This window comes from Lemur catta, chromosome 1 (assembly GCF_020740605.2).
Source record: "Lemur catta isolate mLemCat1 chromosome 1, mLemCat1.pri, whole genome shotgun sequence".
In the NCBI taxonomy this organism is placed as follows: Eukaryota; Metazoa; Chordata; class Mammalia; order Primates; family Lemuridae; genus Lemur; species Lemur catta.
This window is the reverse complement of record NC_059128.1, coordinates 42,924,951-42,949,464: the sequence shown is the minus strand read 5'-3', so window position 1 is coordinate 42,949,464 and position 24,514 is coordinate 42,924,951. Positions and strand designations below refer to the sequence as shown.

At 32.7% G+C, this 24,514-nt stretch overlaps 1 protein-coding gene across 1 annotated transcript in view; it reads left to right on the top strand.

Moving 5' to 3' along the window:
- Positions 1-24,161, top strand: part of GPR137C (G protein-coupled receptor 137C) — a 66,048-nt gene extending 41,887 nt beyond the window's left edge. Inside the window, exons 4-7 of the mRNA XM_045567071.1 lie at positions 18,289-18,438; positions 19,956-20,081; positions 20,246-20,364; positions 21,348-24,161. Of these exons, the coding sequence (XP_045423027.1) occupies positions 18,289-18,438; positions 19,956-20,081; positions 20,246-20,364; positions 21,348-21,525 (573 nt within the window). The 3' untranslated portion in view covers positions 21,526-24,161. The remainder of the gene's footprint in view (positions 1-18,288; positions 18,439-19,955; positions 20,082-20,245; positions 20,365-21,347) is intronic.
- Positions 24,162-24,514: the final 353 nt, after the last annotated feature.

The window sequence follows — 24,514 nt, the reverse complement described above, 5'->3', positions numbered from 1 at the left end:
CACTGGATTTTGTTAAGAGCAAATTGAAACAATAAAGATGCCCAAGGTCACATAGTTGAACCAGGCTTCAAATTCAGGTCTGACCACTAGTCTCTGCTAGTAACCACTGGTCTTTATACCCCAGCCCTGACTCCATTTACATCACCTTGTGTTTACTTATAATCTTTAGGTATGTATTTATACATAGTTGTAATTTACATGCATACGTTTGTATACTTATTAATGACATTATTCCACATAAATTCTTACGAAATTTGGCCATACTACTCTCCAAAAGAATAAACTATTTTATAATGCTGTCATCAATGTATAAATGTACATTGATATAAATATACATTTCCTCTGCTCCATCAATATTTGGGTCTAAATTTTAATTATTTTAGTTATTTTCATTGGTATGCCTTAAAAGTTTTTTTATTTATTTTTTATCATTTATTTATTTATTTATTGAAACAGAATGCAGTGGTGTCATCATAGCTCACTTCAACCTCAAACTCCTGGGCTCAAGCAATCCTCCTGCCTCAGCCTCCCGAGTAGCTGGGACTATAGGCACATGCCACCACACCTAGCTAAATTTTCTATTTTTTGTAAAGATGGGGTCTTGCTCTTGCTCAGGTTGGTCTTGAACTCCTGAACTCAAGCAATCTTCCCTCCTCCGCCTCCCAGAGTGCTAGGATTACAGGTGTGAGCCACCGTGCCTGGCGAAAAGTTTTAATTAGGATTTATTTGATCTGCATATATGATTCCACGTAGATTTCGAATCCATATGTCTGTATATGTAAACTATTTCTCAGTGAATTATAGAGCAGAATCTGGGCATTTATTCTTTATATATTTGGCATATATGTTTTCTGTTTATATTAAAATTTTACCTTTGTTAAGAATGATAGCCTTCATAAGTCTTGTGTGTGTTTAGTTATGAATAGATGTTTAATCTTATTAAATTATTCTCAATAACTTCATATTGCTACAATTTTGTTTTTCTGTTTATTCTACAAATATAGTAAATTATATGATTAGATTTCCTTATATTCCTTGAATTTTGAGGATAAAAGTCCATTTTATTATTTCTTTTAATTGTTGTATTTCAGTTACTGTGATATTATTTAAAATATTATTAAACCTAGACATGAAGTAAAATTAACCAACATTTTTTTCCTTTTTTGATTTCCTTGTCAGGCTTTAGGATATAAATGTATTTATCTCATAAACTGAGATTGGTAACACAGTACGTAGTACAAAGTAGTAATAACTCAAGTTCTGAAGTTATATTGCCTAGATTTAAATTAGAAAGCCATTTATTAACTCTATGACTTTAACCTCTGTCCATCTTTAAACTGGACATGAGTATAGTAACCATCTTCATAGAAGTGTTGCAAGGATAAAATGATAATGTGTGGAAAGTCATAGTGTACTATTTGGCACTAAAAATATAAATATTGGCTTGCTGTTATCTTCATCATCATATTTTTACATAGTTTATAGAATAGGATTATTCTTAGAAAATTTGAACAAATGCTTCCATTATCTATTTGCCAGAAAGTTGTTCTTTGATAAACTTTTTTGGTTTTGTTTTATTTTTTACTGTTATTTATCTGTTTACCAACTGGTTTTATTTCCATCAGACTTGCTGTTTTATGGTTTTATAGGCAGTTAACCATATTAACCTTATAAAAATTTTATTTTTTCTGATTATTAAAAATAACAATATAAAAACATGATTTAAAAAATTTTTTAAAACAGCAGTAACGTCACCACTTGACACAACTATATTTGGAACTCAGTGTAAATATAACTTCATACCCTGCTTTTCCCCTTATGCTAGTAAAGAATTTCTCATGCTATTAAAAACTCTTTTTAAGGCTGCATAACATTTCATCATATACCAAAATTTAACTCTTATCTTACTGATAGGCCTTTAAGTGGTTTTCAAAAGGAATGTGAGCCTCCATAATATTAATTTTCTTCAAAATCAGTTTTGTTTAGCTATTTATTTTTAATAGCAGTTAGGGATTTTAGTAATTGCATCTAGAACTGTCTCAGTTTACAAAGCACTTAAGTATCTTTATGTTATCTTTTTTATTACTTATTTTTTAATTTGTATTATTTCTTTAAGCAACTAGAACAGTGCTGTGATTTGATTCTCTTTTTCAATAAGGCACTCTTAATTGCTTTTTAAATATTAGTTATTATCAATTTGAAAAGTTTATTTCTGCTTTCTTTTTTTTACGTTCTTATATGTTTAAGGTTGTTACTTTGTTCCATGTCTATGTCCTTATAGAAATATATAGACATTTAATTCATTCTTTTATAAACTAATATAGATATTTAGAATAATATGTTTTCTCCAGTACTGCTTTCCATGATCTTATAATATTGTAGCAACATTTCTTATTTAACAAAAATAAAGAAAATTTCTGTTTGGATTTCAGCCATGTCTCAAACAATGCATATTTACACATCAATGTGAATTAGATATTATCTCTAGCTATAGGTCTTCATTCAGCTCACCTTGGAAGAAAGTCTAAAATTCAGACATATGTCTTCTTTAGGCCTCCTAACTTCCATAAGAAGTTGTCAGTTTTACCCTCTGCTTAATTGTCCATGCATGTGAATCTGGCCTAATAACAAAGAATTTCTGTACTCCAGATTCTTGTCAGAGAAAGTAAACTCTCAACTGTTAAATTCAAAAGCTTAATTGCCAGAAAGATTACCTGAAGGATGTGGGGTCCATTTCTGTCCATTTCCCCATCTTTTTCATGCTCAGCCCAATTCAGATCATTGCAGTTTTGCACCAGGACTACATTGTACCCTGGGCAGAGTTGTCTTTTCCAACCTACACTTTGACATTATGCTTTGGCCTACATCAAGATATTTGTAAGAAACATTTATTTTAAAGTCACCATAGTATAATGTTGATAATATTGTCCATGCAATGTCCTCAGAAAAAAATTTTTTCTCAGATTCATCACCAAGAAAAACAGTGTTGAGTAAGAAAGAACAGTGTTCTTTCCTCTGGCAACTGTGTTGTTCAGAGGCAAATATGTGGCTCACCTCTTATCAATTATAGATACCCTTATGATATCTATTTTTGGTTCTGATTCTACCTCTATTTTCATCTCATTTTCTTACCTGCCCCCCATATACATTTCTATATTTATTTTTTATCTGTATGTATCTCTGTAACTGCTTCAAATTCTCTTTTGTAGTGAGAGTGGTGTAGATAAAAATAGGATTGGATATACTTTTGGATATGTTTTTTTTTTTCAGATATCAGTTTTTGAAATTAATATGACAAGACCTTAGTGAGAAACAGAATATTATAGTCATTAAAAGATGGAAACCTGGGATCAGAGAGAGAAGGACATAAATCCTAGGTCTGCTGCTTATTGGCTGTGTGATCTTAGACAAGTAATAGCATCTCTAAGTTTCACTTTCCTGATATGTAAAATGGAGATAATGATAATGTTTTCATGGGTTGCTTATTAGGTTGTTGTAAGGATTAAATAAAAATATATATAAAGTGCTAAGTATAATGCTTACCAGCAAAAAAAGTGCTTGTAAATGTTAGTAATTATGGTCCTAATGTGTTCTAGTGCGTAGTAACTTAGCTTCAAGAAGTTCTTGAACACCTGAAAATGTTTGCAAAATTTATCTGAAGTGGGATCCTATATATTTAATCAAATTCTCAGAAGTAACAGTGACGAAAAAAAAAAAAGAATAAGAATCACTGAAGAAGAGGGTATCTCTTCTGAATATTTTAATTTTACTTGACTCTACCTTATTTACGTACCATTCCACTCTGATTTTGATAAGATTTGAAGTATCTGATATATTACATGTCATCTAATATGTAAGTAGTTTTTCCTTTGACATTTTTAGAACAAAATTGAAATTATGACATGGCCTATTTTGGCAGTATTTTTGTTCTGAAATCTGTATCTTTACTACAATGTCAGGGTTTTTTTGTTTGCATTGGCACAATAGACATAACAGACTATCCTGTAACTTTTTGTCTAATGCTGACATTTTAAATGTATCTCATTAACTTAGGAGAATATTTGTTTCTGAATTGTTAGTGAAGCACCCCCTTTTTATAGGGTAGCTCAGTTTATATTTATTGATATGATTGGTTGTTAGTTTTGTCTTTTTCTTCCATTAAGTTTTTTTTTATTGCTATTTGCTTTGTCTTCATTTATATAATTTCTGTGGTACATTAAATTTATTTACTTTTATCAGAATTATAACTGTGAACATTAAGGTGCATGCTAATAGAATTATTTTTATTTTAGTATTAATTTCCATTTAAGAAAAAAATAAGAATAGTTATAAGAACATAGAAGACATATCACTTTTAAAGGACAAAATAACTCATCAACACAAAAGGTTCAAACCAATAATAGATGCTTAGTCCCTGTGGTAGCAAGTTGGGATTCTTTGTATGAAAGACCACTCAAGGACTAGGTGGGAATAAAAGTTAAGCTTTTAGGCTTATATATCTTGCCAGGGACATGTACAGTTTTATATCTGGGTAAGAGTATGATAGAAATAATTGTTTAGTACTCAAGATCAGCTTGTCTCTCAGCCCAGCCAGCCATTTGCAAATAATGCATTTTCTGTCTCCCTCCTGAATTACTAACAGTTTTAATTACTATGTAAACCTTTCTGTTCTGTGTTCTCTCAATCCTTGATTCTTACTATTTAATGTATTGGGATGGGAGGCAGCATCAGCATCTTTCAAGGACACAGTAACATTCAGCCAAACTATATTTCTAATTTTTTATAAAGGCCAACTAATCCTATAAGACTGAAGCAGTAGTTTATGGTAATTTAGGCCATAATTAAAGAAACAGGCTAAAATACTATGAGTGTCTCTCTTCCACCACCTTGAAATAAAACCTAACTAGAATTTGGAGAGTATGATGGTGGAAAAATATAGGCTGCATCATCCCTTATAATAGGTGTGATTTCCACTTTCCTAATATTCTCTTATAATTTCTCTCTTGAGTTACTGGGATTTGCTTTATCCATCTTAAGCTGTGGAGCTTCTTTAGTTTGTTGCCTTAGCTACTCCAGTTATGTACACCAAATCTTATTTCCTGTTCTGTTGCTGAGTGACTTACCGTACACTTGTCCCATTTGAAAAATCCTTGCTTATACTTGGGTTTATATCTTTTATCTTCTCATAAACTCAAGTAGTTTTTTCTGTATACATCTAGACCCTTTTACTGTACTAGCCAGCATTTTCAGAATTTTTTTATTTTTCCATGGTCAGAAGGCCTACCCAGTAAAAGCTATCAACTCCATAATGTCAGGGTCATAGGAACCAGAAATCTAATTTCATTGTGTTTTAGTAGTATGTAACTATTTCTGAAACCATTTAAGCCTTGTAATTATGAAAACATTTTTTAATTTATTAAATGAGATTACTTTGTTTCCTTATTTTTGATGCTTGGTTTGGCATTTTAATTTCAAAATGGAAAAAGCATTCGTGAGATGATTTGAAAAAATATGTGCAGGGTTCTGCTTCTGGTAATGGCTGAGGTTGCTCCTAATGTACCCACCCCTTCCACAGATAGCAATGATAAATTCTGGACAAAATATAAAAAAGTACTGAAGGCACTGGAGAGCAACCACTTAGAAGAAGAAAATGGCACTGAGTAAGTTTCCTGTTTTTACAGCTTCTAGCCTGAGGGAAGGTCCCAGCCATGGGACAGCCAAAACTTGAAGAGAAATTCTACAGCTGTTCTACAGCTTGAAAAATCAGAAGATAAGACTGTAGTAACTACCACAGATGGAAAATGAGTAGGAAATCTCAGGAAGATGACGACCAGATAGAGGAAGCCCCATATTCTGATTATAAACTCTCACAGATTTTTATCTAATACCTGAACTACACATGTGCAAGACAGGCTCCAAGCAGCACAAGTAAGGATAAAGGAATTGGACTGAGATTTCAGGTGGTACCTATGCATGGGAGACAGAGTTTGGGATTTGAGTCCAGCCAAGTTGGTTGATTGTTAAAACAAATAAAAATCAATACTTTCTAAAATATGTCACTTACGATGTCTAGGACACAATTCAAAGTTACTAAATATATGAAGAAACAGGAAAAACATAACTGATATTCAGGAGCACAAAGCAAAACTCAAAAAGCAATCAATGGAGACAACTCCCACCACCAAGATGACCTAGATTTTGTATTTATCAAAAATTTTATAATATGTTCAAAGATATAAAGGAAAATACAATTGGAGAAATAAATAGGAAATCTGAAGAGAAATAAAAACTATTTTTTTAAAAAAAGAACCAAATGGAAATTCTAGAATTTAAAAATATAGTATATAAAATAAATAAGTCACTATTTGTGCTTAACAACAGATTGGAGATGAAAGAAGAGTCAGTGAACTTAAATAAGTAGATGCTATCCAATGTGAAGAACAGAGGAGGGAAGGGAAAGACTATAGTGGAAAATGAAACAAAACAAAAAACAGAGCCTTACAGATCTAATCATGTGTAATTAGAATCCCCAAAGGAAAAAAAAAAAGAAAATGAAGTTGGAAAAAATATTTAAAGAAATAATGACCAAAATTTTCCAATTTTGGTGAAAGACTTAAATTTATAGTTTCAAGAAGCTCAGCAACCTCAGTCAGGACAAATATAAAGAAAACTTCACCCAAGTTCATCATGGTCAAAATGCTTCAAACTGAAAATAATGAGAAAATCTTGAAAGCAGACAGAGAAAAATGAATTACAGATTTACATAGGGGAACATGGATTTAAATGATTGTTCACTTTCATCAGAAATAATGGAGGCCAGAAGACATGGAACAATATTTTTGAACTGCCAAAAGAAAAAAAAGCTGTGAATTCTGAAATCTATATCAGGTGAAAATATTCTTCAAGAAAACAGAGAAATAAAAACATTTTCAGATAAAAGAAAACTAAGGGGATTAGCTACCAGCATACCTATACTATAAGAAATGCTAAGAAATTTCTACAGACTAAAGAGCTTGAATTTCAGCTCTTCAGGAAGGAATGAAGAGCATAAGAAATAGTAAATATGTGGGTAAATATAATTTCTTAATTTCTTTAAAATACATATGACTATACAAAGCAAAAATTATAATACCGTGAGGTTTACATATGTAGATATATAATTGTATATTATATATAACAACTATAGCATAAAGGATGGGGTAAATGGATCTATGTGGTTGCTAAGTTCTTACATTTTACATCAAATGGTATGATAGTAACCATTACTCAGACTGTGAAAAGTTAAGGATATATATTATAAACCCTAAAGCAGTGGTTCTCAAACTTTTTGGTCTCAAGACCCCATATCCTTCAGAGAACTTTTGTTGATAGATAGATAGATGCATACCATATTAGAAATAAAAATTGAGAAATTATAAAAATAATCATGTATTCATTTAAAATAATAATAAACCCATTGCATAATAACATGTATTTATAAAAAATAATTATATTTTCTAAAAACATAGAATATTGGCATTGTTTTACATTTTGTAGATCTCTTTAATGTCTGTCTTAATGGAAGACTATAGAAGATTTTTATGTCTGCTTCTGCATTCAATCTTGTGATATGTTGTTTAGGTTCAAGTATATGAAGAAAATCCATCCTCACACATATATGTAGTTGGAAAATGGAGGAGAATTTTAATAGACTTTTCAGATAATTGTGGATATCTTCTTTAATACTACACCAAAACTCAGAAGTGGAGGTTTCTTAAAGGTTAGTTACCATGTGGAATCTAAACCCATATTAGTGAACTTTTTGTACTCTCCATTGGTCTATCTTGCACTTTGAATGATTTTGTAACATCATGCATTGATCATTTGGAAAAGAGTGGTCACAGATCTTCAAAATATTTATACATTTCATTAGACAATATCCAAAATCACGTGCGTTAATATCCAACCATCTAATCAGAAAAGTATTTTAGTTTTGTGAAGCTGTCAATCTTACAGTGAATACAAGCACACATAAGTTTCATAAAATTCTAATTTTCGTTTGAAGGTTAAAATTTCATCTTTGAATAAATACTGTCAGACATTTTCTTTGAAGTGATAGGCTCATTTTCTTTATTTTTTTAAAAAATATGCCCAGTAGCCACGTCTGAATAACCATTGTTTGTCTGCCATAGTTATCTGTCAAGTAAAAAGTGGTATTCTATGAAAAAAAGTGACTAGATCTGCTCACAAGTCAAATAATCACATAAGTGCTTTTCCTCAAAACAATCACTGTAGTTCAGTGTGAAGCAGAATTGCTTTAAGGGCACATCTCATCACACAGAATATTAAATAGACATATATGCTAGGGTTGATATTTAATAAATATTTTCCCTGCTTCATCAAGGATATTCTTAAAAGAAACCCTTTTTTTTTTTTTTTGGAGACAGAGTGTCACTTTGTTGCCCGGGCTAGAGTGAGTGCCATGGCGTCAGCCTAGCTCACAGCAACCTCAAACTCCTGGGCTTAAGCGATCCTACTGCCTCAGCCTCCCAAGTAGCAGGGACTACAGGCATGCACCACCATGCCCGGCTAATTTTTTTTATCTATATTTTTAGTTGTCCAGATAATTTATTTCTATTTTTAGTAGAGACGGGGTCTCGCTCAGGCTGGTCTCGAACTCCTGACCTCAAGTGATCCACCCGCCTCGGCCTCCCAGAGGGCTAGGATTACAGGTGTGAGCCACTGCGCCCGGCCTGAAACCCTTTTTTAATTGGGAATGCATGTAGTGAAGAACACAATCACCCTCAGTACAGTTCAGTGCCACTGCCATGATTTGTGCTAAGGTCCAGCAGTTTTACACACAATTGTTTTTGCACTATTAGTGAAAATATCAACACAGTTGGCCCAGTATACACAATCAGAAAAGTTATTTGGCACTTTGAATATTTCAGTACTGCTTGTGTTTCTTGTCAGGCATTGACATAAAAGAGTATCTTCTTGGATGATTAGTTGGTGCTGACACCATAAAAATACAAACAAGTCCTGCGACATCTGTTGATTCATTCACTTGTAAGGCAGAAATATAAGTTTGTAGACAAGATAGTAAATCAATCTTCGTGTTTTTGGTTAAATCTTTAAATCAATGAATTTCTGTATTATGGGAAAATGGCAATGCCATGATTTCTTTTATAAACTTTCTATCCGGCAGTCACTCAGCAATGTCAATTATATAAGGCTTGTCTTTCAGCTATTGTGTACTTTACCAGCCAATGAAATATATTAATAATAACTTAACCTGTTATTACAAAGGCCATTATAATGCTTCAGTGGCCTTTTCTTTTCTAGTCTGGAAAGTTATAAAAACAGTATTTGGTGTTGAAAGCATTCACGATACCTGCATTTATTTTTTGAGGCAGAGTCTTGCTCTGTTGCCTGGGCTAGACTGCAGTGGTGTCGTCATAGCTCACTGCCACTTCAAACTCCTGGGCTCAAGTGATCCTACCACCTCAGTCTCCCAAGTAGCTGGGACTACAGGTGTGTGCCACCACACCCTGCTAATTGTTTGTTTTGTTTTTTTTTAATTTTTTTTAGAGATGGGGTCTTGCTACGTTACCCAGGCTGGTCTCTAACACCTAGCCTCAAGCAGTCCTCTCACCTCAGCCTTCCAAAGTACTGTGATTACAAGCATTACACAGCTACCACAGCCAGCCAAAATACCTACATTTAAAATTTCAAATCTTTTTGCATTAAACTCTGTATGATTGGTCTCAAAATGATGCTGCAGCTTAACTTGGGCCATAATACTACTCAAAAATGTTCTGTTACACAATGTTCTGAAGACACAATAAGGTAAATTATTAACATTTATAAAGCCTATTGAAAGATAGTTTTTATTATATTTTTCTTATTTATAGCTTCACCCATTTCCTTTGAGGTAGATTACTCCCTTCATTGAGTCAGAGAACTCTCTGACACTTTCATCTTTCTCAGCATCTTAGAGCTAAACAAGGAACTGTATGTTGAGAAAGATTTTTTTTTGTTGTGCTAAAATATACATAACAAAATTAACCATTTTAACGCTATTTTTAAGTGTACAGTTCAGTGGCATTAAGTATTGTTGTGCAACCATCACCACTATCCATTTTCAGGATGCTTTTCTCATTCCATACTGAAACTCTGTACCCATTAAACAATAATTCCCTATTTCTAAGCCAATGATCCATTCTTAAATATGAAAAATATATATAATTTTTTCATTTTAAAGTAAAATATTAAATTCTAAAGTAAGTTTTATAACAAATTTACTTTTGAGTTTTTGAAGAAAGTTAGTAGTAAATGTTATAAAGCATATTTATGGTGTACACATTCTTTTGTTTCCATGAAGGTGCCAAGAAAAGTTTAGAATTTTAAAATAACAATTTGTTAAATGATAATGAGGCTTCAGTAGGTATAGTAGGTATAACTAAAGAAAACTAGCAAGAACCTAGTAAAAGTACAGAGAACAAACTGGGTTAATCTCTGAAAATGCACATATTTATACCCTAGTTCTACATCAGAAATTCTAAAATACACAAGAATATACATGCACACAGTCATGGCATCATCACATTATCATGTTACCTCTGGAAACCTCTGCTATACACACAGGAGAGAATAAGAGTAAAAAACGCAGAAAACAAAGTACTGGTATTTTTCAAAATAGTTTTGATTTTGGTCTTTGGAGCCCTTGGACCACACCTTAAGAACTGCTGTCCTAGAGTAATGGCAACAACAAAACACAAGAGGAACAAATAGAAAACACAATAAAATGTAAGATCTAAATTCAAACATATCACTTACTATATTAAATGTTAATGAACTAAACACTCAGGTTAAAAAGTGAAGACTGTCAAAATGGATTTTTAAAAAAGCAAGACCCATCAATATGCTGGCTCCTAGAATGTACTTTAAATATAAAGACAAATATAAGTTGAAAATAAATAGATGGAAACTAATATATTACATATTCAGCAAGGATAAAACGCTACATTAATATCAGATAAAATAGATATCAAGACAAAGTATTAACAGATATAAAGAGATACATTTCATCAGTAAGACATAATAATCATAAATGTGTGCATGAAGCCAAAATAGTAAGAAATAAATGGAAAAAATAAACAAACCCACAGTCATAGTAGGAGATTTTAATACCCCATCCTCAGCAGTTGATAAAACAAAAAATCAGTAGACATAGAAAATCTGAACAACACCATCGATGCCCTTAAGCTAATTGATGCCCAATAACTGGAGAATACATATTCCTTTTAATTGAGTATGAAAATGGTCACCAAAATAAACCGTACAATGGACCATAAAACAAGTATCAATACATTCAAAAGGATTGGAACCAAAGAATGTTCATGGCCACAATGCAATTAAAAATAATATATATATACACACATACATCTATATTTGGAAATTATTCAACACAATTCTAAATAACCCATGAGTAAAAGAAGAAATCACAAGGGAAATTAGAAAATATTTCAAACGAAAGATAATGAAATATGATATATCAAAATTTGTGGGATGCAGCTAAAATAGTACTTGAAGAGAAAAGTGAAGGTTTAAATACTATATTAGAAAAGAAGAAAGATATAAAATCTATTATCTAAGTTTCCACCTTAGAAAGTAGAGGGGGAAAGTAGGAAAAAAAGTAAGCCCAAAGTAAGTAGAACTGAAATAATACAGATACGAATAGAAATCAATGAAACATAAAACAAACAATAGAGAAATTAAAGCCAAAAGTTGATTCTTTGAATAGATCAGCAAATTTGATGTACAGAAAAAAATGAGTAAAAATAAAAATTGGCATTGCCATAAATGAAAGAGGATATCACTGTAGATCTCATAGACATTAAAAGAAAAATAAGGGAATATTATGAACAACTCTTTGCTAGTAAATTTGACAACTGAGATGAAATGGACAAATTCTTTAAAAAATATAGCATAACAAAATTGAAATACAAAATCTGAGTAGCCGTATGTTGATTAAAAAATTAAATTTGTTATCAGAAATTTCTCTCAAAAAAAACTGCAGGCTCAGATAGTTTCACTGGTTAATTCTCTCAAATATTTAAAGAAATAACTCCAATACTGAACAAAGTCTTAGAAAATGGAAGAAAGAACACTTCCTAAGTTACAGAGGTCCGCATTACCCTGATACCAAAACCTGACAAATATTACAAATACTGTCAGCCCTCTGTATTCAAGGGTTCCACATCCATGAATTCAACCAACCATAGATTCAAAAGATTAAGTAAATAAATAACAATACAACGACAAAAATAAAGTTGGGTGCGGTGACTCACGCCTGCAATCCTAGCACTCTGGGAGGCCGAGGTGGCAGGAATGTTTGAGCTCAGGAGTTCAAGATCAGCCTGAGCAAGAGCAAGACACGTCTCTACTAAAAATAGAAAAAATTAACCAAGAATCTCATGGTGCATGCCTGTAGTCCCAGCTACTCAGGAGGCTAAGGCAGGAGAATCCCTTGAGCCCAAGAGTTTGAGGTTGCAGTGAGCTGTGATGATGCCACTGCACTCTCCCCAGGGAGACAGAGTGAGACTCTGTCTCAAAAAAAAAAAAAAATTAAAAATTACAGACTAATAATATCCCTTAGAGACAAAATTTAATCAAAATATAAAAAAGGTAATACATCATGACCAAGGGGGATTTATCCTAGGAATACAACATAGCTTTAACATTTGAAAATTAATCTGTGTAATTCACTACAATAAGAGAATAAAGGAAAAAAACCATGTGATCATTTCAATAGATGTAGAAAAAACATTTGACAAAACTCAACACCCTTCATGATTAAAACAAAAACAAAAAAACCCTCTCAGCTAATAGAAAACAGAAGGAAACTTGCTCAATTTCATTAAAGCCATCTATTTAAAAAACCTAAAGCCACTATCTTACTTAAATATTGAGTGGTCTACCCTTAAGATTGGGAACAAAGCAAGGCTGTCAACTCTTACCATTTCTATTTAATATTCCAATAAGGCAAGAAAAAGAAACAAAAGTACACAATTGGGAAATAAAGAAAACTGTCTGTAATTGCAGATAACATGATTGTTATGGAGAACTTTTTTTTTTTAAGAGACAGCGTGTCACTCTTGTTCTGTCACCCAGACTGGAGTGCAGTAGCGTGATAATAGTTCACTATTACACTGAACTCCCAGACTCAGGTGATCCTCCCCCAGTAGCCTCTGAATAACTAGGACTACAGACACATGCCACCACACCTCACTAATTTTATTATTTTTATTTTTATTTTCTTGTAGAGATAGGGTCTTGCTATGTTGCCCAGGCTGGTCTTGAACTCCTGGCCTCAAGTGATCCTCCTGCCTCAGCCTCCCAAAGTGCTGAGATTATAGGCATGAGCCACCACACCCACCCTGGAGAATATCTTAAGGAATCTACTAAACAACTACCAGAACTAATAAGTGAATTTAGAAAGTCCTCAGGATACAAGGCCAAAATACAATACGCTATGTTTGTATAAATAGCAGAAGAATCATTAGAAAATGAAATTCAAAAACCCCACCATTTATAATACTATAAAAAAAGATACTTAGGAATAAATTTTCAAAAAAGCAATATCTCTGTGCTGAAAACTAGAAAATATTGCTGCGAGAAACTAAAGAAGACCTAAAGTCATGGAAAAGATATACCATGTTCATAGATGGGAAGATGCAGTATTATTAAGATAGCAATTCTTCCCAAATAGATCTGTAAATTCAGTGCAATCCCAATCATAATTTTACCATACATTTTTTTAAAACATTGACTGCCACACTAGAAAAAAAATTTTTTCCTTGGGCCCATGGTGTTTTATTGTGAAAATAGAAGAAAAATTTCAAAAACAAAATGATCCTTTTCTAATTTAATGAAAAATTTGTTATTTTTTATTGTTTTCTGTGCATGAGTTATATGCAACTTGAAAAACAGTTCTCATGGCTCCCAAGGTGAAGAGATGTGTGAGTTACATATGCTTCATGAGGGCCCCGAGCTCAAAGTATAAGTTAAATACAACTCACATGGCAGTTAATGCGTTAAAAATAGAAATTGGCAGCTGGCAAACTCATCAAGTTGTATACATTAAATATGTACAGTTTTTTGCACGTCAATCATAATAAAGTGGTTTACAAAAAGAAACTGACACATGGGTTTCAAAATTTGTATGGAAAGGACCTAAATATTTAAAGAAATGCTTTCCTAGAGAACGTTCTGTGAAAGATGAAAATATTCTATTGTTACACTGTTCAGTATGGTAGCTAGCCATATGTGACTACTGAGCACTTGAAAGTGGCTAGCACAACAGGCACTGATCTTTTATTTTAAGTGTAGATACTCACATGTGGCTAGTGGGTACTGTATTGAACAGTACAGAAAGTAACCCTGAAAAACAAAGGTACTTACATGATGTTGAAATTTAGTATAAAGCTACAATAAGACAATGTGCTACTGGCTTAAGGATAGATAGATCAATGGAACAGAATGAGAGTTTAGAAATCAATCCACATTTATGTGGTCTTTGATTTTTGACAAAGGTGGTAAAGCAATCCAATGGGGAAAGGAATTCTTTTTAACTGGTAGTGCCGGAGCAACTGGATATACATATGGAATAAAATGAACCTCCAACTCCATTTCATACTATACACAAAAATTAATTAAAAATGGATCATTGCCTTTTTATTACAAGAGGCCCATTTGATGTCATGGCAAACATATCTTGCTTTTGCTCTGTAAACCTATCTTGTCCTTCCTCAATAAACTTCTTTTCACGCTTGAAAAAAAAATGGATAATAGACCTAAATGTAAATGAAAAAGTCAAAAGCTTCTAAAAGAAAACAATGTCTATACGATTTAAGTATAGGCAAAGATTTCTTAGGTCATAGAAAGTAATAAGCACAAAAGAATAAGTTGATAAATTAGAATTAATTAAAACATAAAATTTCCCACCAAAAGACAAGACTAAGAAAATGCAAAGGCAAGCCACAGACTTCAAGAAAGTATTTGCAATACATACATCTGACAAGGATCTGGTTTCTAGCATATATAAAGAATTCTTACAACTCAATGATTAAAAAAAAAAAGACAACTCATTTAGAAATGGCCAAAAGATTTGAATAGATTCTTCACAAAGAAGATATACAAATGGCCAATAGCATAGTATTATTTGTCATCAAGGAAATGCAAATTAAAACCAAAATGAGATATTATTACACATCCACCAGTATGGTTCAAATTAAAAAGATTCACAACCCCAAATGAGGCCTAGGATTGGACAGTTAAATGGAGCAACTGAAACACTCATACTTTATTGGAAGTATAAAGCTATACATCCATTTTGGGAAAAGATCTGGCAATTTCTTATACAGCTGAACTTACACCATATGACCCAGCAATTCCACTGTTAGGTATTTACCCAGAAGAAGTGACAACACAAAAAGATTTGAATAAGAATTTTCATAGAAGCTGTCCATCAACAGAAAAATGGTTAAACTGTCATATAAACAAACTCATATAATCACACAGTGAATTAGTGTGATTAACTGTCCTGGTTTGCCTGGGACTGAGGAGTTTTCGGGATATGGCACTTAAAGACTTGGTCACCCTAATCCCCTTCACAATAAAAAAAAAAAACTACTGATACATCTAAAAACATGGATGAATCTCAAAGACATTATGCTGAATGAACAAAACCTGTAAAAGAGTTCCTATTCTATGATTACACTTATATGAACTTCAGGAGCAGGAAGAACTAAGTTGTGGTAAAAACAGAAGCAGTATTTGTGTTTGGGGCTTTGGCAGATGGGGAAGGGGAGTGAGGGAATTTGCTGGAGTGGTGATAGTGTTTTATATTTTGGTAGAGATTTAGGTTACATAGGTATATACATTTGTCAAAATGAATGGTAATTTAAGATTTCTGCACATCTGCATTCTAAAAAGTATCTGTAAACAAATATTGAACTCTAATTAATGATATGATACTTATGTGCTTAGGAGTGAGATGTAAATCCTCTTTACTTACCAAATATGGAGTTTCTTAAAAACTGGTATCTAGGTATCAGAGATGGGGAAAGGAGAATCATTTCTTGATTGTGGAATTGTTTGTTTTGACGCTATTTTAGCAAAGTTTTCTTCAACTTTTTGGTAACACTGTCCATGATGCTTATTTTTCATTTTGCAATTCATTTTGCAGAATGAATCTTATTTTGTTTTCTAAATCAATGGGTTTCTTTTATTGTTTTATGTATGTAATTTGGCTAGAGGTTGTTTTGTTAATTGCTTCAGTATTATTGAGTCTTTGCTCTTCTCACAACCTTTTTTTAAGTTTTTATCGTATTTGCAAGTTTAAGCGGAGTCTCCATGTATTATACCATGTTTCTTTCAAATAGTTGTTTTATTTCTGAAAGCAGTAAATATAAACCTTTGTGATTATTTTAGAGGATGGTAATGTGTACAGCATTCTGTTTCTTATTCTTGTTACCTTACTTTTCTCTAATAAATAGTTCTTTTAAAATTAAAATCTGGATTGGTTTTAGATCGACTTTTTTATTAACAACATTTTTTTGGATTCACAAAAATATAAAAATGGATATTATAGGAAATTTTAGCCTTTTTAAATTTAATTTTGCCAGAGTTTTATTTATTTTCACACATACTTTTTATGATGAGAATGGGTTGGCTCAAAGAAGGTGCTCTGTTACTATCTCACCATCTTTCATCTTTTACTTCTTTCTTCTTACATACCTATAAAATACGTTGTCCTTATAAGAAGTCAGTTATAATAATGATTCTCAACCCTTCCAGACCCAATGCACCCTTCTAGTAACAAATATTTTTAATAACCTGTTTCCATGCTGAAATTAGTAGATTTTTAACCTACCTAAACATAAAATTCAATGTAATCACCATAATTGTAATGTAAAGAGTAAATGAAAGGAAATTAATTAATAAATATTTCAATATGTAAATTTTGGGTTATGATATTATAGACATTTATATTTAGACATAAAATTGTTATTGGCCCTTAATCATTTTGACAACAAAAATACAAACTTCCAAAACACCATATTGGATGGTTCTTTGCAATGGATCTCTTTTGGCAATGGTGTTGCCCCTCAGAATAATGTTTTTAAATACGTAAGAGAAAATTTATAGGATTACAAAGAAAACCAATTATACTGAAATAGAGACCCTTGGTTAATAATCCCTGTAAGAGGCTGGGTGCAGTGGCTCACGCCTGTAATCCTAGCACTCTGGGAGGCCAAGGCAGGAGGATCGCTTGAGCTCAGGAGTTTGAGACCAGCCTTAGCAAGAGTGAGAACCCATCTCTACTAAAAATAGAAAAATTAGCCCGGTGTCATGGTGAGTACCTGTAGTCCCAACTACTCGGGAGGCTGAGACAGAAGGATCACTTGAGCCTGGGAGTTTGAGGTTTTAGTGAGCTATGATGATGCCACTGCACTCTACCGAGGGCAACAGAGTGCGACTCTGTCTCAAATAAATAAATAAAAATGAACTCCCCTCCTCACACCTCCCTTTCACGTTTAAAAAAATTAAATTTAATTAAAAAAAAAAGAATCCCTGTAAGGGGTGATACCACACTCCTCTCTAGTATACACACTCCAGTTGAGAACCACTAAGTTGTAAGGGCTTTCAATACTGGCGGAAATTGTGAAAGCCATAGTCTTAAAATATTATGAATTTGAAAGTACATTTGGGTGCCTAGATCATTTTGTCATCAACTTAATGGCATCAATAGGGAACTATTGGTGCACTCTCTAATAGGATCTAATAGAATGAAAGCAAATAGCATAGGAACTGTATTTCTATTCAAATTTTGAATCAGAAATTAAGTGTATCAAATGGATGAATGCTTCTATTTTCCATTCTTTTCTCATTGTGACTAAACTATTTCTCTGACAGACAGCAATTAAAGTTCAGATCTTTTGCCAACTTGTTTATTCATATATTACTTAAGGGAGTAAAGTAACCTTGGCAGTACAAAATCTTCTTCCAGCTGCTATTTGGCAAGTTTGCAAAGGATTTACACATATTAACTTATGCATATTAAACACAAAGTGTTCTAGGAATAGGAATTGTAAAGCAAGATAATCAAGAGTTTATTTCAACAGGTGCCCACCTAATGCATTCTAGGAGTGCATTGCAAGAGGTGAAGATATTCTATGGGGATGAATAGCTGGTTGTGACAAATGTGCAGAATATCAAGATGATGATTTTTATTTCTTTCAGGGTATGTCTCTGTGCCAGACTGTCGTCGTAGGCTCTATAGTCATTCTTCTCTACTCCTCCAGAGCGTGTTATAATTTGGTGGTGATCACCATATCTCAGGATACATTAGAAAGTCCATTTAATTATGGCTGGGATAATCTTTCAGATAAGGTAAGTACCTACCACATATTGTCAGTCTAACAATGTGATAATTAAGCTACCCCTCAACTAGGAGAACATTTTAGTGTTTGACTTACAAACGCTTTTATGGAATCTCTGTCTACATTCAGTAATCACACTTAAAGCTCTATATTTAAAAATCCTTATTTATGTGTGACACTTGAAATCATTCTTCAGAGGAAATTTCTAAAGAAATATTTTCTTTTCTTTTTGTAAATAATAATAGTGTCATAAAACTATTGGTCATAAATCTGTTTTACTACTTTTTCAATGGTGGTGTTTAAATAACTCTAGATAAGTTAATTGTCTGTCATTAGCCAGTGAATGTGGGTCTTTAATTTGTTAGGATGGCATTAACTCTTCCCTACCCAAGAACTACATATAATCTTAGTATTTGGTTCAGTCTTAGATGTTTAAATATTGGCTTTCATAAAAATCTGGCATTATCAGTCTTGACAATGGGAGAGCAGTCACAGTTCCTGGATATCCAGGTGTTTTCTATATTAATTTCCAGTACTCAAGCTATGTATATTTAACTTCTCAGCATTCTCCATCCCCTTTCTGTAGTTTAACATAGGTATACATCATATCTTTATAGGAATTTAACTTTGTACTGAATTTTAGTCATCCTGGAATACCATTTTTCATTTACCTTTCTAAGGAGAAGCAATTTTCACATGTGGTTCCATATGGCAGATTCTTTTCACTCCTTTTCTTATTTCCCTTACCCAACATCTGGTAGAATAGAAACAAACTCAAAATGTAGATTAGGCCCAAAAGCATATTTTAAGTAGTAGTGGAGCTAAGTGACTTAACATGTTACATTTCTCTACAGGTATAACTCGGTAAGTGTCATTATTTTGCCTATGGAGCAGCTGGAACAGTCCTCTCTTTAAAAGTAACTCTCTTTAGGCTGAGGGACTGGGTCTCATGCATGTAATCCTAGCACTTTGGGAGGCTGAGGCAGGAGGATCACTTGAGGCCAGGAGTTCAAGACCAGGCTGAGCAAAACAGTGAGACCTCCCCTCTCTGCAAAAAATAGAAAAGTTAGCCAAGTGTGGTGGTATGTGCCTATAGTCCCAGCTACTCAGGAGGCTGAAATGGGGAGGATCACTTGAGCCTGGAAGTTTGAGGTTGCAATGAGCTATGATAAATGCCATTGCACTCTAGCCTAGGCAACAGAGCAAGACCGTGTCCCCCCCCAAAAAGTAACTCTTTTCAGACTATGGAACCTAAAATATGAGATCACTCATTATCAATATATTAAAATTATTTTCATAAATTGATGCATTCGGAAAGTTAACAGCTTTTGATTCTACTTAACACCAAAGCATTTTTATGTCCCTTAAAGGATATTACATGAGAGACCACAAAATGTAAATGTTTAGAGTTTATGTGCTTGTAGTTGATACATTTTAACTTACCCAGCCTGAAACAAGTTAATTGTGTAGAGTGATTGCTTATACATTAAATAGATGTAAAAATTCTCTGCCATACTCTATTTACAGGCTCATGTAGAAGACATAAGTGGAGAAGAGTATATAGTATTTGGAATGGTCCTTTTTCTGTGGGAACATGTGCCAGCATGGTCAGTGGTACTGTTTTTCCGGGCACAGAGATTAAACCAGAATTTGGTATGGTATCATATATTCCCCAATGCTTGTTTTCCTTATTTTAAAAAATTATAGAATATTTATGTTGATTTTTATTTTTACCAAAGCATAAGACTTCACTATAGATTCTAGCCTTCTTTCTTAGTGGAAAAGTTAACCTTCATATGCTAATACTTTGTTCACAGGCACCTGCTGGCATGATAAATAGTCACAGTTATAGTTCCAGAGCTTACTTTTTCGACAATCCAAGACGATACGATAGTGATGATGACTTGCCAAGACTGGGAAGTTCAAGAGAAGGAAGGTAGACGTAACCAAAGTCTCTTAGCCTGAATTTGTAATAAAATATATTTCAAATCTAAGCTTTAACCCAAATATGACAAAAGGTGATTTGGTGGTATAGGTCAATAAATAAGATCTGTCATATTGGAACTTAAAGCAGTAAATCTTAAACTCATGGTGGGACCCACTCTATAAAGAACTACCATCTGACTCATAACCTATATGCCTTTGGGGGTAAAAGGGTACCATTTCATTTCAGGATCCCTTGTTGGTTAGGAGCTGATGAGGGGGGGAGTGAGCAGGGCAGGAATACTATCATAGTAATTATGTATCTGTTTCTATATCTCCAATGCTATTCAAAATCCAGAGAAACCCTAGATAAAACCCTTGGGAAGCTTAAGTGCCATAAGAAATCTTCCCATGCCCTTCTTGTTCCAAAACTATTGCAAGTCCTTAACTACTATGCTATTAATATTAATTGTTGAATTTCAGGGCAAAGACAAAACCTGAATAACCACCTACATATTGCTTTCAGTTTGATATAACCTTTTCTGTTATCCTAACTTCATCTGAACAAGTTAAACTCAGTTTTTTTAGCCTATTTTTTATCTGTAAAATAGGAATAACAGAACCTATCTCATAGAATTGTTGTGAGGATTAAATTAGTATATATGTGTGTGCATACTTATACATATACATGTCTTGGAATAGAGCCTAGCATGTAAAAACTATATTTTTACTATTATTATTATCTGAGCATCAAGTTCTACCAGTTCTGAGTGGCATTTACTCATTCTTTTGTCATATATGTGATATAGAATCAAAGATATTAGATAAAAGTCATTAAATTTTCTAGAAAGGTATTATGTTATTTGGCAAAGAACATATTTTAATATATTTGATACTAACTGCATTACAAAATTCATTGAAAATGTTAAAAATTCCAATGTAACTTCTTATATTCTGATCATAGTCCTATGGCTTCTTTGCCTTTTTTTCTTACAGTCTACCAAATTCACAAAGTTTGGGCTGGTATGGCACCATGACTGGGTGTGGCAGAAACAGTTATACAGTCACTCCCCACCTGAATGGACCTATGACAGATACTGCTCCTTTGCTCTTTACTTGTAGTAATTTAGATATGAACAATCACCATAGCTTATATGTGACACCACAAAACTGACACCATTACCAGGTTGTGATTATTGTTTTTTATGAATGTGTATATTCAATGTGTTTAAATTCCATCTGCATAAACATTCCATTATCTGTTGCAACTAAAAACAAAATCTGGAAATGTGGCTGTGTTTGGTGGAGAACACAGCTGTTACTTTTGACCTCCTCATAGTAAAATGAAGTAAAATGGAAAGTTTGGAGTAGGAGAAAAGAGAGATTAGATCTTAAGACACTTGATGGCCTCCAAACATCCTGACTTTGGAACATCAAATGCATATTTGCACTTTTATCTTTGTTCTGCATTCCCCAAAGTCATAAGCCAGTGTTCACACTAGAATACTGTATTGTACACCAAATTGGAAGGTAATTTCCCTATGAAAAGCAAAGCCTGTATATTCAGTGGTGTACTCTATATGGAATTTTTACCCAATAAAAATATTTTAGTGTTAACAGTGCACAGAGTTAAGGCATAAAAATGTATCATCCTTTAAAAAAATCTACTAAAAATATGTAATCATTGAAGACAGTTCTTTTAAGCATGATTTTAAAATACCAACTGAAATTATTCAAAGAATCATTTTAAACAAACAGTAGTAATCCATTACAGTGATGACCAGCAGTGTTCTTTGGAAAGCCACAATAATTTCAAGAGGAAGATATACCAGTGAAAATTGTGTGGCTACTTTGAGTAGAATTGGTCAAGTGATTATTTTGTATAATTAAGATATATATAGTAGTTTAAGCATGATTCTTCAAGAAAGCAATAGTGATTTTTGTATAGGGAGATTTTGGTAGAAACTTCTTGGGACTAAACAAGTTTACAGATGCATTTAAAAATTACTCGTAAAATGTATAATTCTAAGTTAAAACATGAATACATTTTCAAAAGCATTTGATTTATATAAAGCAAGATATAGCTGGTCTTACCTATTGAATCAGGATTGTCTTCAGGTAAATTAAATCATGATATGTTATTGCAGTGAACTCAAGTGCAATACTTTGTAAGACAAATAATTCCTCCTTTAGTTTCACATTTGTTACCTTGTATATGGACAAAGCCAAGTTAAATTGATTTCAAATTAATTCCAGCATTAAATAAGCAAACTTAAGTAAACGTACAAACTAGGTAAGTATAAAGCCACAGGTTAACAATATTGGAGTACTCTTATAATTACATTAAAACTGTCTTGAACATTCTATCCCATATCTAAAAAATATATATATATATGGTAGGCTAAAACAATACAGAATTTTAAAATGCACTTTCTACCAGTGTCTATATGGAAAGAAGTAGATGCTGAATACCTCAAGATGCCAAGTGAACAGGCAACATTGGGAAGCTGTAACAACGTGCTTAAAGATGACTAACTATATACAATTGTCTGCTGATCTGTTTCTTCAGAACTGGAACTGATACAACTGTCGTTTTCTGGCTTTTACTTTGATTAGAAAGTTGTTTTATTTCTACTCTTAAAATATGTTTCAACTTTTTCATAACTGATGCAGTAACTTCACAAAAGTGTAACAGTAGATAAAACCCTAAAGAAAAAATGAAATTGTTAATGCTTTCAATCTTTTGGGAGGCTGGTACACAGCCAAATAAATTTCTTCTTTTTATAATAGAAAATGACTTTAAATTCAATCATAAGCATAGACTTATCAGTTATAAATATTACTTTGGGTTTGTTTATAAGCTTTCTCATTGTAACCAAATTATTTAAAAATTTATAGTACAGAAGTTAACCTTGGCATTAACATGACAATATAACAGTGTATTTTTATTACAAATTCTGTTGTTAGATTTCTTTTCAGAATGCCAACTATTTATTTTGCTAATAATGGTAGGTCTCTAATATCTGGAGCTATCAGAAAATATCTGTGTTATCTTTGTTAATCCTTGGGGTTCAAGGTAATAGTTTTTCTAGTAAAGCTTCCCTGGATAATGTTCCTATTTGACCAGCTAAACAAAGATTACTTTTTTTTTAAATTTCAGATAAAATAATTTGGTTCTCTTCAGCTGCGTTAGTTGATGCTTCCAAATTCAAGATTTATAAGTTTATTGTTAACACTGACTAGGGTACCTAAAATTCTTGCATTTGTCTCCTTATACACATCTCACATAATACATCACCAAAGACAAAGAAAGATAAACTCTGGCCCAATTTTTGCTTAAAAATTCCAAAGCACTAGGAGCACTTTACATTTGGTCTTGAAAGAAGGAGTTGTTTATAAAATCAAAGGGCTACCGATTCCCTGTTCATCCTGCACTGAAGCACATGATAACAATTTCAAACCTTCCTTTTTAGTTCATTAATTAGAAAAGTGAATTTCATTACTTAAGTGTATAATTCCACAGTGATTAGCAGTATTTGTTTTTATCATTTCACTTGGGTAGCCATTAATTTTGAAACTCTTACCACTCATTGTAGCTGGTTGTAGTTTTATGGAAGATGTAATTTATAGCTAAAGTGGCTTTTTTATGCATAGCTGCCCTTTTTTATTGTTTAACAGTGTTTCTCAGCTATATAATCAGTTTCAAACTGGTTGTAAAAGTATAGCTGTGGCCAATGAATGTATTTATTTGTTGTTTCACTAAATTGTAACAAAACACTACTGTTCAAAATAAAAGTGTTTGTGCTTTTATTTGGAGGTCTGGTTTTCTTAATCTTTTATTGGACTACCCTGAGTTTCTATCACAGAAAGACAAGAAACCGAGTGCCACCACAAAAAAGAGAAAAAAAATCATCAGTAATTACAAATGATAGTTTGCTTTTAGTGATCTCATAATTACTTGCATCTGGATTTCATATCACTTAATATTACACACTGATTGGATATGAAGTACCATACTTTTTACTTTAAAATACCAATATACTATTAGATAGTACATGTTTATTCAACCATTAAGAAAAATCATTGTATGAAATATAATTTATAACACCGCTCTCCTTCCCCTTAGAATCTTAAATAGGAATCAATTTCTATGACATAATCCT